The following is a 15885-nucleotide window of genomic DNA, read 5'->3' on the forward strand; positions in this document are numbered from 1 at the left end:
ACTTGGCTGGTGCTGGTACTGTTTTCCTGCTTCTCATTTTGTTAACCCCAAAGCGCTCCTCTCCATAGTTATAGATAATGTCGCCCATCTTTTCTAGCTTTCTAGTTGTAGTGCCCACTTGCTGCTCCAACATTTTGGATAGATCATTGTTGATGGTTTCCCACTCTCTTTTCAACAGCCATGGGCCACTTTACACCAGGTTTGTGCCCTTTGATCTTTTTCTCCATTGGAGGTCTCTGTGGTTGGGTGGGCCACTCCACCAACATTTCTGTGCTTGTATTTCCCACCTCAGTGACAGGGGTGCTGATGCTCTGCAAACTTTGGTTTGTGTCCCGTCGCTGTGCTTCATTCGACTGGTTGCTTCGTAAGAAGTACTGGTCAATGCGAGGCCGATGTCTCTGCTCTCTCAAACAAGCAAGGGCATGCGTTTTCCTCCCTTGGTGGATCTTCAGGCCTATTGCTGATGTTACTTTCTCCCAACCACAATTAGTTAAACCCAGTGACAGCATTTCCAATGTGGAAACAAATGTTTCTATTGAGAAATTGAGCAGAAAAAGTCACACCAGTTCAAGAACCAGCAAATCTTCTCCATCTGTACGGATTCAGATGGAGGCAGAGCAAGCAGCACTTGAAGGAGAAGCACAAGCTGGAGGAGCAATCAGAGTTGCTGAGAAAGAAAAAGGAAAGACTGGAGGTTGACACAGAAATGACAGCCGTTGCTGCTAAATTAGCGGTATTTAAGGCCTCTGGTCACCAAGCTTTCTCAAACACACAATCAAATGGAATGGATGAAACATCAGCTCTCTGCAACCTACTGCAAAGGCAAAATGAAATAACAACATTGCTTATCTAACAGGCCTCTCATTTACTACCACCTAAGAAATTCCATTTTTTGATGGGGATCCTCTGCAGTACAGAACATTTATCAGAGCCTTTGAACATTGTGTGGAGAGTAAAGCAAGCAACAGATGAGACTGTCTGTATTTTTTAGATAAGTACACACAATGTCAACCAAAAGAGCTAGTACGTAGTTGTCAGCATATGGCTCCAGACAGAAGCTATGCTACAGCTAAGGATCTGCTGCAGGAACACTTTGGGAATGAACACAAAGTTACTGCTGCATATATGGAGAAAGCCCTCTGCTGGCCTGTAACGAAGCCTGAGGATGTCAAATCTCTCCAAGCCTATGCCCTCTTTTTGCGTGAGTGTTGTAATGCAATGGAGGACATACAGTACATGAAAGAATTGGATATGCCAGCAAATATGAGAGCAGTAATTCTGAAGCTTCCATACAAGCTAAGAGAAAAATGGACAATCTCTGCATGAGAGCTACTACAAAACCTCAATCGCAGGGCAAAGTTCATTGACATTGTCATATTCATCGAGCGTGAAGTCAAAATAGTGTCTGACCCAATCTTTGGAGACATTCAGAATACACAACTTCATACAGTAAACAAAAATGTGAACAAGATCAAAGCAGAATGGAAGCAAAGATTCAAAGGGAACAGTTTTGCAATCTCTGTTACCGTTGAAACCCCGGCCATTGAGGAATCAAGAAGGTTAAATCACGAAAAAGGACAAAGTAGTTCATCTCAAAACAACACCAGCTTTTGTTTGTGTTGCTCTCAAGGTCACACACTGGAGATGTGTCCACGATTGGAAGAGAAGACACATAGGGACAAGATTAACTTTCTTAAGGAAAATGGAATCTGTTTTGGCTGCCTTGGCATTGGGCATAGGAGCAAGGATTGCGATAAGCGCTTGACTTGCAAGGTGTGCAGTCTAAACCATCCCAGTGTTCTTCACATCCGCCAAAGAGAGAAAGTAGTCAACACAGACTCAAAAAGGCCAAAAGAACCATCATTGAGTAGTGCACGTGTCTCTCTACACAATTGTAGTCATACAGGGCCAATAACAGTGATAGGATTCTATCCATCCTACCAATACAGGTTAAATCCAATAACGGAGACAAAGTCATACAAACGTATACTTTCCTAGATCCAGGCTACTGCCAACATTTTGTTCTGAAAACCTGATGAGGAGGCTTAATCTGAATGGAATGAAAACCCAAATCCACGTAAGATCCATGGGCTCAGGAGCAACAGTTTCCAGCTACATGTTGACTGATTTGGAGATTTCAAGTCTCACCGGGAAAAGATTTTATGATTTACCAGAGGTCTATACCCAGAAGACGATGCCTGTAAGCACTGATAACCTCATCAAAAAAGAGGAGTTGGCAAAGTGGCCATACTTGAATGGTGTTAGGGTTCCTAGCATTCAAGCTGACGTGGAGTTGTTGATAGGTACCAACACCTCCAAAATGCTTGAGCCTTGGGAAGTAATCAACAGCCAGGGAAACGGACCTTATGCCATTAGAACCCTATTAGGGTGGGTTATTAATGGTCCCGTTCAAGGATGCAGTGATGAGCGGTGTGAGAGTGGCTACCCCGCTGCTACTGTTAACAGGATTTCCATATAAAACCTGGAGGAATTGCTGAATAGTCAGTACAATCATGATTTTAATGAAAGAGCATCAGAAGACGAAATGGAGATGTCAAGAGATGATGTGAAATTCATGGAAATCATGAAACATTCAGTCAAGCTTCATGATGGCCACTATAGAGTCAGAAAAGGAAACAAATGAGTCATGTGGATACAGACATGATTGGCAACAAACTGGAACAGGAAATGCACCAAATTAAAGCTGTGTTAAGGGGACGGAGTTTAACTCCAGACAATCTTTCAGGAGCAGAAAAAATCCATCCTTCGCTTCACTCAGCAGGAAAGGTTCCACGAGGAATTGGCGGTGTTAACATCTGGCAAACATGAAGTGAAAAAGGATAGCACCGTTTACAAGCTGGACCCGGTTCTGGAAGATGGTTCTCCTGCTCGCCCCGTAGTGGCTTTAAGATATAAAATGGATATTTGCTATAGTCATTACACTGACATTTATTTTAATTGGGAAGTTGGCTAACAAGTTAGCATGCTAATTGCAGCTAACTAGTTAACTTAGCTGGTTAATGTTGACTGTAAGCAGTCATTCGTTTAAAAACATCTAACTTTGGTTGGTAGTGCTTTATTGCCAGAAACAGTGTTAAAGTGCTAATGAGCCTTTAATTACTGACAGTGTGGTGAACACTAGATGGAGGCATCTCACCTCAGAATGGACACTGGTTGGGTGGTAAGGGGCGGAGCCTGAGAGGGTACATAGGAGCGCACCTGTACCTGTATGCCGGTTGATTTTGTTTGGAAGTAAATCTCAGAGACTCCATACTCCTGTCTGTTCGTCTCATTTACACGCTTCCACAGTGGTGACCCTGACGTGATCTGAACAATGTCAGATAGTGAGGGTAACGCAGCTGCTGTCGCTCCTGCCGTGTATGCAGCGACAGTCAAGTTGCCCGAGTTTTGGCAGCATGACCCAGCCCCGTGGTTCCAACATATTGAGGCGCAGTTTCACCTCCGCGGGATCAGGGTGGATGATACTAAATACTATCATGTGGTGGCGGCGTTGGATTCCTCCACTACTCGCCGGATGATGGGATTGCTGAGAGATCCACCTGCATTGGGGAAATACAATGCTCTCAAAACACAGCTGTTGCGCTTGTTTCAGCTATCTGACGAGGAGCGCGCAGATCGCCTGCTGTCACTCAACGGATTGGGGGACAGCAAACCTACTGAACTAATGGAGAATATCTTGGCACTGCTCGGTTCAGGTGACACCGCCTTTCTTTTTGTCCAACTGTTCCTACGGCAGCTCCCGACGCCGGTGCGCACAGCGTTGGCCACCTCGCCGTTTGTGCGCACCAAGGATTACCGTGGGCTGGCAGAGGAGGCAGACAGGATACTGCTGGCCTCTCGTCAATATGTGGCTGCGGTGTCAGACCCCGAGCAAACTGTTGCTGCTGTGTCGGGCCGGTCGTCCGAGCGCAGGGATCAGGCGCAGAGAGGACAGCGGGCTGTGTTATTATCATCGCCGTTTTGGCTCCAAAGCAAAGCGCTGTATTCCACCATGTTGTTATGGCAACCAGGGAAACGCCAGAGCCGGCGCTCGTTAGCGGCTATGAGCGCTGGCGTCATCAATGAGCTGCTGTTTATTGAGGACACGTCTTCTGGTCGGCGTCTGCTGGTGGATTCGGGGGCACAGAGGAGCATCCTACCTGCATCGGCCGTGGACGCTTTGGGAAATGCACATGGACCACCGCTGGATGCGGCTAATGGGACTTCCATTCGTACATTTTGCACCAGGTATGTCAAGGTGTGTTTCAATGGACATCAGTTTGAGTGGGAATTTATTATTGCTTCAGTGTCGGTGCCGATACTGGGCGCGGATTTTCTGTGTGCCCACAGACTGTTAGTGGACGTTGCGAATCGTCGGCTGATTGACTCTGTGTCCTTTGACACATATCCGTGCACACTGGGGGGTCCAGGGCCGCCTGCCCTGGCCAATATGCTTGCCACCGGGGATGCGTACCAGCGTCTCCTCTCTGATTTCCCTGCCCTGACTGTCCCCGCCTTCTCTGCCGCTGTCGCCAAGCATGGTGTGGAACACTACATCACAACTGTTGGGCCGCCAGTTTTTGCACGAGCACGCCGCCTGGACGCTGTTAAACTGGCAATAGCCAAGGAGGAGTTCTCCACAATGGAGCGGCTTGGCATTGTACGCCGTTCTAATAGTCCCTGGGCATCTCCTCTCCACATGGTCCCCAAGGCGGACGGTAAGTGGCGCCCGTGTGGTGATTTCCGGCGCTTAAATAATATTACCACGCCTGACCGGTACCCGGTTCCACACATCCAGGATTTTTCTGTCCACCTGGCGGGAGCCACTATCTATTCTAAAATAGATTTGGTGCGTGGCTACCACCAGGTGCCGGTCCACCCACTCGATATTCCCAAGACCGCCGTTATCACCCCGTTTGGGCTGTTTGAATTCCTGCGGATGCCATTTGGCCTTAAAGGGGCAGCACAGACTTTTCAGCGGCTTATGGATTCCGTTCTGCGGGGTATGTCGTTTTTGTTCGTTTATCTGGATGACATCCTCGTAGCCAGCACATCGGCAGAGGAGCATCGGAGACATCTCCAGCAATTATTCGAGCGGCTCAACGAGCATGGATTAATTGTGAACCCGGCCAAATGTCAGTTTGGCCTGCCGGCAATGGATTTCCTGGGACATCGTGTCTCCCCTCAGGGGGCTGTTCCTCTACCCGCCAAAGTGGAGGCTATTGTTGTTTTCCCCCGCCCCCTCACCGCTAAGCCTCTTCAGGAGTATCTAGGAATGGTTAACTTTTACAATAGTTTTCTACCCCATGCGGCTCACCTGATGAGTCCCCTGTACGAGGCGTTAAAGGGGAAGAAAGACAGCGAGGACGTGGACTGGTCCCCGGAGCGGGTCCTGGCATTCGAGAACTCCAAGGTGGCTCTGGCCAACGCTGCCATGCTGGCACACCCATCGCCGGCTGCTCCTATAGCTCTCACAACGGATGCCTCCGATTACGCAGTCGGGGCGGTGTGTGAGCAGTGGGTGGCTGGCGCCTGGCAGCCCCTGGCCTTTTTCAGCAAGAAGTTGCGGGACAACGAGAGGAAGTATAGCACGTTTGACAGGGAGCTCCTGGCCCTCTTCCTCGCCATACGTCATTTCAGGTTCCTGCTGGAGGGCCGGGGGTTCACAGTGTTCGTTGATCACAAGCCCCTGACTTTTGCCATGGCCAAGATCACAGAGCCGTGGTCGGGGCGTCAACAGCGCCAACTTTCCGCCATATCGGAGTACACTACGGACATTCAACACGTGGCTGGTAAATACAACCAGGTGGCGGACTGCCTCTCCCGGGCACATGTCAGCCCTGTGCACCTGGGCATTGATTATGCAGCCATGGCCGCTGACCAGCTCACGGACATGGACCTTCAGGCTTTCAGGACAGCTGTGACGGGACTGCGACTGGAGGATGTGGCGTTTCAGGACAGCGGCGCCATGCTCCTCTGCGACGTTTCCACTGGCCGGCCTCGCCCCATGGTTCCGACTGACTGGCGACGATGGGTGTTCGACACCCTGCATGGCCTTTCACACCCGGGGGTGAGGGCGTCGGTGAAGCTGGTGGGGGCCAAGTTCGTCTGGCCAGGCCTAAGAAGGGACATTAGGCAATGGGCAGCCTCCTGTGTGGCGTGTCAGCGGGCCAAGATACACCGTCACACTAAGGCCCCCCTGGAGCCGTTTCTCATTCCGGAGAGGCGGTTTGACCATGTCCACGTGGACCTGGTGGGCCCACTTCCCCCATCTCAGGGTTTCACTCACCTCCTCACTATGGTGGACAGGACCACCAGGTGGCCGGAGGTTGTTCCTCTGTCATCCACAATGGCTGCAGAAGTGGCTCGGGCGTTCATCTCTGCTTGGGTGACCCGCTTTGGCACCCCATTAGACCTGACTTCTGACCGGGGTTCTCAGTTCACCTCTGAGCTGTGGAATGCAGTGGCAGAGAGACTGGGTGTGAAACTCCACCGCACCACGGCATATAACCCGAAGGCCAACGGAATGTGTGAACGTTTCCATCGCTCCATGAAGGCTGCTCTCCGGGCCACTCTCACAGACAGCAATTGGATCGACCGTCTGCCATGGGTGATGTTGGGCCTGCGTTCCGCCCCCAAAGAAGACCTGCAGGCCTCTTCGGCAGAGCTGGTTTTCGGTCAACCTCTGAGGGTCCCTGGGGAGTTCCTCCCGAGTTCCTCTACTCCTTGGTCCATTGCAGCTCACCAGTCCACCTTCCGGGATGCAGCGAGTGCTTTGGCCCCGGTTCCTACACATCACTGCCTTCCGCAGTCCTACATCCCAAAGGACCTGATGGCTGCCAGCTATGTGTTTATCCGTCATGAGGCTCACCGTTCTCCACTGCAGGCTCCCTACGACGGGCCTTTCCGTGTCCTTGAGGCGGGCCCGAAGAGTTTTGTCGTGGACAGGGGGGGGAAAAAGGAGCTGATTTCGGTCGACCGTCTTAAGCCTGCCCATGTGGTTCCAGACGAGCCTGTGGAACTGGCTCAAGCCCCACGTCGCGGCCGGCCACCTAAGTCTGCCCCTGTCCCAGGCCCCCCGTCCGTCGGGACCCCTACTGGTCCCCGTCGACGACGGGGACGCCCTCCTGCCCCAACCCCTGCCCCTGCCGAGTTGCCTGTGACTGTGAAATATAGCCGTTATGGCCGCAGGGTCAGATCTCCTGAGAGAGACTATTGATACTGGGTGTAATGTTGTTTGGGGGGTTTGTACGGGGATAATGTAATGTTTTGCACATACTGTCAATTCTGAAGGTTCTGGGGGGGCCTGTGTGGTGAACACTAGATGGCGGCATCTCACCTCAGAATGGACACTGGTTGGGTGGTAAGGGGCGGAGCCTGAGAGGGTACATAGGAGCGCACCTGTACCTGTATGCCGGTTGATTTTGTTTGGAAGTAAATCTCAGAGACTCCATACTCCTGTCTGTTCGTCTCATTTACACGCTTCCACAACAGTCAATTATTTAGCTTTGTGTCTTTAGTGCCCGTTCTGTTGTTGATGCAACTGTTGTTGATGTTTTCAAAATATCTTTTGGTTTAAGTAATGTTCAACTCAACATTGATGATATAGGCCTACTGATAGTCTCATTTTGTTTGCTAACGGTAGCAGGCATGGTACATTAAAAATAATTCCTGTATTAACTGGGAAGGGCAGGCAAACAGTATGCTAACGTCTCATAACCTCTACAGTAGATGCTGCGCTCTGGCTTGTAAGGTGCGTCTCTGCTGCCGCCATCTTGCAGCAGGTTCTGACCCATTCAAAAAGAAGAAAATGTGACTTATGTGCTGCTTTTGGATGTCATAACTAACAAAATGCCAAAACCAAGCAGCAGGGATAAGCATTTCACAGGCGACAGGTTGTTTTACAATATTTTACTGTGATGAAGGTGTTGAATTTGATATCAAAATAAATTATCCCTATTTTAACCTTTCATAACGTTAAGTGACTGTCCTGAAACTAAGTTAAACTATCGTTCTCAGGGAAATATTAAAAGATTAACATTTTTGTTGTAGGGATGCTGAAAATTAATGACTTTTTATCGTCTACATGTATGAGATTAGAGATATTTATATTGTCTCTCCTATAAACATGCAGCCCTAACTCACTTCCATGGTGCTTTTAATCTCACTTGTACAAAACCAAGATAACTGTTACTCTGCACAACCCTGATGATATACTGAATATACATGATATATACGATTGTGAAAATATCAACCTGACACTTTGCGTCTATAAACTATATATTGCTAATTACTTAAGTATTTACCATGTGGTTAAATGTGTTTTTCAGCTGCTAATATAAGCGCAGCATTGGAAACACAATCACAACTGTCATATTTATCAATCTGTCGACCCATTAGTGACCTTGCCATGAAATTAACGTTATTATTGTCATATTAACTCATTCTGATTTTGTCAGAATTTTATCATTTAAGTTTTATCAGATGTTGCCAAATCTTAATTTTTTTAATTTTTTTCATTGCATTCTGGAAAGGGATTCAGTGTTAGGCCCAGCCTAGGGGAAACCTGAGCGCAGCATAAAACAGTGACTCCCTCTTTCCCCCACTGTCAAGAATGACCAGTGCTGCTGTAATACAGTCCACAATATTGATTTACTCAGATAGGTGGGGTAGAAATAAGTGTCTAAAATCTTGTATCAGCAACCGAAAAGGCAGTGCTGTACAGTCTGGTTAGGAGCCAGGGAGAAGTCTTATGTCTTGGATTCTCAGAGGAAGAGAGGAGCAGAGCTTTTTAACTGATCACTAACTGGTGGTTGGTTAGATCAGAAGAGGGGAGACAGACGTAGGAAACAAATCTGTAGTGAGAATAAACAAAGAATATCTGGCTGAGGCACCTGTCTGCAAATTCTTCAATTGCCACCTCTAGAGGACTTCTTTATACAGCCTGTACAAAGCCGGTGAGGCTGGGGACAAGGAATCTGAGAGGGCTATGTTCAAAGCCTCCATTGTGGAGGCGGCTGAAAGGAGTTGTGATTGGAAGGTTGTCAGTGCCTGTAGTTGTTATGAAGTGGTGTGTACACAGACCCAAATGCAGATATAGGACAGCAGAGTTCTTTCTCAAACCAGGATTCTTTAATTCTTTCAGTCAGGGAAAAACAGGAAACAAACTAAGTCCAATTCCTGAGGCGGCCATGCACCAATAGGAGCCTAATGTCCTTTCTCTCTCTCCTCCGAATCCGAGAGAGAGCACGCTGTCCCTCGGAGCGGCAGACGAAGCCGGCAGGAAACAGTCACGTCAAGACGGCGGCGCGTGTGACACCCGAGGCTCGACACAGGATCGCCAAGACTTCTCAGCTGATCTCCGAGGAACAAACTGGAAGGCTTCTTCGCACAGGTGAAACCCGAGGCTCGACACTGGACGTCAGGTAAGTCGAAAACAAACGGGTAGTTAGAACCGGAACTTCACAGAGTGAAAAATGGACAAACTCACGGGTCGGAATACCAGGTAGGTAAACGGACAGACTGACAGCTGGGACGAGAATGACGGGAGTATTTATGTCGGCTGGAGATGATCACAGAAGATGAGGCACAGCTGTGCCTACGGAGAGAGGCGCGGCAGTGGGCGGAACTCGGAGGAGGACACTGACGGACACAAAACAAACACAAGCACGTGGCAAAAAAATAACAAACAAACAGGGGAATGACAGCGCACATGAGGAGAGGTGATCGGGGAAAACCGAGGGAAACACACCAGGGTTAGACAGAAATCCTCACAGTAGTGGCGTCAAACTAAGAACCTGCTGCTGGACACTAGTGGTGAAGGAGGCCTTCTAGGCTAAAAAAAGAGGCCTTTCGGACTTGGTTGGCCCATGGGTCTCCAGAAGCAGCACACTGTTCTGGAGACCCCTGTGTTCTGTTGCCTAGTGGCCAAAAACACAGGTCTAGTATGAGTTTGCGAGGCTATGGAGAAGGACTTTCGGTTGGCCTCAAAAAAAGTTATGACAACTCAGAAACGGAAATCAAGGCTTAGCACAGACCGTGTTCAGTAGGGGAGGACAACTGTGTACCTGGTCTGGGGATATTGTTAAGTAGTGCAAAGAGCATGGACATACTTCTGAACATGACAAACACTCTCGCCATGTAGGAAGCAGAGTTTGAAGACTTGGGGAAGACATATCCATATCCCTGGCAGAGGTTGCTGAGATAGTCTAAAAGTTCTTTGGCAGCAGGGCGCCAGGGGTGGATGAAATTCTCCCTGGGGTACCAACTCTTTACCCTTGCAGGACTGTTGGAGGGATCATTTGAATTTTACCATCAAGGCTACATGTATTTTGATGACTTGGAGAAGATGTATGACAGTGTTCTCCTGGGAGTCCTGTGGGAATATGGGGTACCAACTCTTTACCCTTGACGGACAGTTGGAGGGATCATTTGAGTTTTCCCATCAAGGCTACATGTATTTTGAGGACTTGGAGAAGATGTATGACCATGTTTCCCTGGGAGTCCTGTGGGAATATGGGGCACCAGGGTCATTGCTATGAGCCGTTCGGTCCTTGTAACCAAAGTGAGAACTGTGTCTGTGCAAGCGGCACAAAGTCAAACATGTTTCCAGTGGGTGTTGGTCTACACCTGGTTTGTCCTTTGTCACCGATTCTGTTTGTGATTTTCATGGACAGGATCAGAAGGTGCAGTTAGGGTGAGTAGAGTATCCAGAATGGTTACCTCAGCATTGCGTCTCTGCTATTTGCAGATGATGTGGTTCTGTTGGCTTTATCAGAAAATGACCTCCAGCATGCACTGGGGCTGTTTAAAACTGTGTGTGAAGTCAGTGAACCCTGTACTCATAAGTTTGAGTCCACAGTTCTCTCCAAGAAAATGTTGGATTGCACCCTCATGGTTGGGTACTGAATCACTGCTCCAAGCAAGAGCGTTCAAGAGTATCTCTGGATATTGTTCACAGCTGAGGGTTAAATGGAACCTGAGACTGACAGGTGGTTCGGTGCAATTTCATAAGTGTAGTGACTTTTCTATCGGACCATCATGGTGAAGAGGGAGCTCAGCCGAAAGTCAAGTTTTAGATTCACCAGTCTATCTATCGACCCTCACCTATCTGTGTACAGTGATCGGAAGAATGAGATCAAGGATACAACCTGCCGAAAATTAGCTAATGAGTGGAGCCATTGCTCCTTTGTGTCGAAAGGGGCCTGCTGAGGTGGATTGGGCATCTGATCATTTGCATCAGCAATTTGTTTAGAGGTACCAATGTGGAACACGCATATCGAGCCTAATTGTGCTCCAAAAAATAGCTGATCCAGATTTTTAATAAAAACAAATAAATAAATAATTTATAAAATTTATAAAATCCAAACTAGTTAAATTGAATTAAGCCTATGGATTGTAGAGTATTTATCATTTACATCCGATTTTAGCCAAGTCAAAGAGAAAAAATATCTGAAATATCACATATTTACTAAAAGTTCAACACGTTTGTCCTAACAGATACTCATGCAAGCACAAGCTTTTCCTTGGAGGACTCAGAGAGAGCCTTGTAAAACACAACCTATACAACAAAAGTCCTGCACTTTTTCTCCTCCTCTTGTGCCCATTTTTTGGCCCTTAGTCCCTGCTGGCATAGCAATCACAGTAGTAAATTGCACTGTCACAAATTCGTCCCTCCATCGCTCCCTCTCTCCAAGCCTTCTTTTCCAAAACACAGCTGGGCCAGGGAGAGACGAGGGGAAGGCTGCTACAAAACAGACGTGATCAGAATAAAAAGAGGAACCCCTAGCACAGAAGGAATTAACGTCAAAATAAGAAAGAAATGAAAAGCATGCACTTAAGATAATGTTTGTAAAATAATCACAGCCTTGACCGAGAATATTTTGTTAAATGGTTACAGAGAAAGGAAGAGAAAGGGGACAGCGACCTGTATATTAAATCAGCAACAAAGAAAAATAAATAGTGCAGCAGTTAATCCGGAAGAGACTGTTGTGTTGCCTGTTACAAAGGGTTTTCTGTGTACATCTTCTGGGACTATCCTGGCTTTATTGCTGGGAGTCTCCACAATGTTATTCAAGGCTGCAATCAGCCCTGAGGTAGTGGACACACAGGAGTAACAACAGATTCCTGAGACATGAGGCCTACGATTCAGGACAGTTGCTGTCGGACAAGAGAAAGACGTATCCCCTGTAGTCATAATAAGACTGGAATACCACTGACATTTTCACAGGCAGGGCAATACACAGCACATGGATTTGGATTCAGTGTTGATTACAAGATCTTCACTCGGCTGCATTGTTATTGCTCGTCTCATCTTTTGTTATGGAAATAGAATTTTGCCAGAGCAGGTTATTAATTAAGATTCTGTTAAAGTGTTTTCTGTGCAGAGACTGCAGCCCGCATTACCATGGTGATGTACTCTGCTGAAAAGAGAGCGACTGTCATGAGAGCAGAGCCAGGCTGCAGTCCAAAGTTAGCTCAGTGACCCATTAATCTGCATGTGAGAAATTCCCCTGATGAGTGTATGCACATTCACACACACAAACATTACACTCTTTATACAAATACAGGTGTTTGTTTGACCCATCCACCTTCCCTCCTTATTGTGCCTTTTTGCTGTCTTTACACTTGCTGGTTAGCGTTCACGTGGATTTCACACAAAGTGCTTTCCTGAGATATCTCTGAATTACAGTGCATCCATTCTTCTAGGTGCGCTGAGAACAGGCAGCGTTACATAAGAAGAAATTGCAGCATTATAGAAAGTTAACAACACAAAATTCAAAATTCATATTATTGCACGACGAGCATTGATATTAGCTGGGTGAAGTCAATTCAAATGAATTGTATATAATAGCGTTGAATCATCACATTAGTTATGTCAACACACTTCATATAGACTAGAACTTCCGCTATAAAGTAGTAAGAAGCAGTGATTTCATTCATACATATCCTCACAACAGATCTCAATGATATCCTGTAACATACACACAACATTAAATATAATCGTACCACAAGCTATCAGAATGACTGAACTACTCAAGGCTCAGTGACCAACCTGTGACTGACAGCTGAAATGCATTTCGGAAAAATATATTTTAAACAAAAAAGGTCAACCAAACTGTGAGTGAATGTTGCAATATAACTGGGGTTGTGTGTCGAGGATATGTGAAAGTATATAGTTGCCCTTGGTAATTGTGGAGATGTGCGGTTAAAGGGTGGTTTAAGCCCTTGAAAAAACAGTCGTCAGCAATTGTCTTAACTTGATGATAAATATCTGATTAAACATTTTAGGACATATTTACAGCATTACAAAGGATGAAAGTAACTTATTCAAAGCAACATGGCTGACTAATGTCTGTTCTTGATTGTATCATTAGTTTCATGTTAATCATGGACACTGTAATCAAAGTGAGACACACCACCACTGCCATCACATATTTAAGAGATGTAAAGTTTGCCACCTGACTCTAATGGTAAAGGACTTTTTTTAAAGCGCCTTTCTAGTCTTCTGACTACTCAAAGGGCTTTAATACTACATGTCATCATTCCCCCGTTCACCCCCATTCATTCACTACCATGCAGGGTGCCACCTTCCCATCAGGACGAACTAACATCCATACCATTCACACACGGCAGGAACTGCCTGCGGGAGTAATTTGGGGTTAAGTGTCTTGCCCAAGGACACATCGACATGGACTAGCGGCGCCTGGGATTGAACCGCCGATCCTCTGATTGAAGGAACCTGTTCTACCACTGAGCTAGTAACCCTCATGCTGGTAAAACATCATCTAAATACAAGTCTGCCTCTCACTACAAATTGTATGAAGTGAAAACAATAGAAGCAGATATCTGAGCAAGAGAACAGAATGAAGCACAAACCTCTGTAGTAGAAGAGGCATCTGTCAATGAGGACGAACCACCTCCTGTTCCACTGCTTCACTCCACTGCTGGCCTGTAGGAGCACACATAACACACTCATTACTCATCATCATCATCTTTATCTTTCTCATGATTATCAACACATCCCATGAATAGCCAAAAACCAACAATGAATGTATCTGTACAGCTTCTGCTATAGAGCTTGGTAAGCATGAATAATTCAAGCTTTCAAGGATCATTTATTGTCATTATGCAACGTAGGGATGCTTGACCAAATGCAGTTGTAGCCCATTTTCAACACAAGAAAAACATGACAAACAAAACAAAAACAGTAGTACCGGTACATTCCTGTCTTGCATTTTTAAAATTTGCATCATAAGAAATGTAAACAGCAGCAACAAAAACAATTATCTGGGCAGATAATATGGCCGACACCTTAAAATTAAAAACATTCGGAAAACATTGGTCATCAGGTCACCCTACTTTCTCTTTTCTTCCTGTCAAGCTAAATTACAATTGCTCTGCAGTTGCTGATTTGCAAATCTAATTAGTTGTGATCTCTTGACTGTTAGGACATGTTCATATATTGGCAATTTGCTAGTAATTTGTACACAAATGCAAATAGAGTACTACAAAATATTACAGGAGAGTATCTGGTTGATCTAGTCTCAGAATGTGACACTGCCTACAACCCCACTGCCTGTTATTTTGCTCTGATGAGCGAACGTGTGGAATAAGTCATTCCTCTCACGAGTTAGAAGAGTAACTTTGTCTCCTTAGAGCTGCTATTATGCAACTCTAGAGGGTACAAGGTGCTTGCTAATTATCAGAATGTGCTTCAAATCATTTTAAGGAAAAGTAAGCACAGTAGTCACTTAACTTTCCTAACATCTTTTTAGACTTAGCTGCTGTTATTATTATATATTATTATATAGTAATTTATTATAGCACTTTCATTAAGTTATGCATTACACAACCCAGTCTCACTCCCAACTCATCGAAAACCAACAGTTAACCAGTGCCCCCCCTACACCCTACTGCATCATTATTAGACAGTCAGAGTAACTGATGTATGAATAGCGAGATAGTTCACACAGGGTAGGGAGAGTTGTGTTTGTTAAATCAAGCAAACATGACTTTCGTCGAGGAAACAGCTGTTAGTGTCCCGTGCAAAACTAAAAGTAAGCATTGACAATTTATCATGTGAGACTTTAGTCAGTCAAGTTAGCGTCAACCACGCTCTTTTCCTTTCCCCAACTAAGTTGTTTGGTTGCCTAAACCTTACTTTCTGTGAAGACGATTGTTCATTTTGAAAAGACATTGTGGGAACTGCCATGCCGCCCTGACACGTCCAACACTGATGCTAGAGGGAAGCCTAGAACTCCATAGAAGCATAGGGTCACTGACCAAGCAAGTTGGGAGTGAGAATGTGTTGCATTATAGTGGAGTTTTGCTTTCTTATGAGAGTATAGAGAAAATGTTTTACCTGCTTGTACAGCCATCCCTGCTTGGTGACCTCTGCTCTGGGATTCCTCCGCATAGAGTTGGAGCGCTTCCCGAACGTAGCTGCTGTTCTGGTAGTACTTCTGGGAGTACGAGACATCTGCAAGTCAGAAGAGACAGCGATAGGAGACTGAAGAGGCTTCATATATTGGTTATGTATCTATTAAAGAACTTTTATCAAACCAGTCAATTTACACTGTGATAGTGAGGTATTAGGTCTGACAGACGGTCAAGTATTTGTTTCCATTCATAGATTTTTGGTGAACTTCCACATGGGTGGTGAAGGGAAATGCTCAATAGTGTGTGTCCATCAGTTCATTATGAACTGATAAGTCATTTTCATGCAGAGATGTAGCCGATATCATCCAATAAGGGAACTCAGTGACTACAAACTAGGGTTAGATCGAAGTGTAATGAATTAATTATTTTCTTAGCCTTGGCATGAGGAACATGAGGTCAAAAAAGGACATGAGGGAGAATTTGTTTACTAAGCCAATTCTCTTT

General features: G+C 46.0%; 1 protein-coding gene across 1 annotated transcript in view; it reads right to left on the reverse strand.

The window, feature by feature from the left end:
• plekha6 (pleckstrin homology domain containing, family A member 6) overlaps positions 1–15885 on the reverse strand; it is a gene marked incomplete at its 5' end in the record, with an annotated part of 116503 nt that overhangs the window by 67177 nt on the left and 33441 nt on the right. The window contains 2 exons of the mRNA XM_079296858.1: positions 13879–13951; positions 15365–15481. Of these exons, the coding sequence (XP_079152984.1) occupies positions 13879–13951; positions 15365–15481 (190 nt within the window). The remainder of the gene's footprint in view (positions 1–13878; positions 13952–15364; positions 15482–15885) is intronic.

The sequence above is a fragment of the Melanostigma gelatinosum genome (genome assembly GCF_949748355.1).
Source record: "Melanostigma gelatinosum genome assembly, chromosome: 3".
Classification (NCBI taxonomy): domain Eukaryota; kingdom Metazoa; phylum Chordata; class Actinopteri; order Perciformes; family Zoarcidae; genus Melanostigma; species Melanostigma gelatinosum.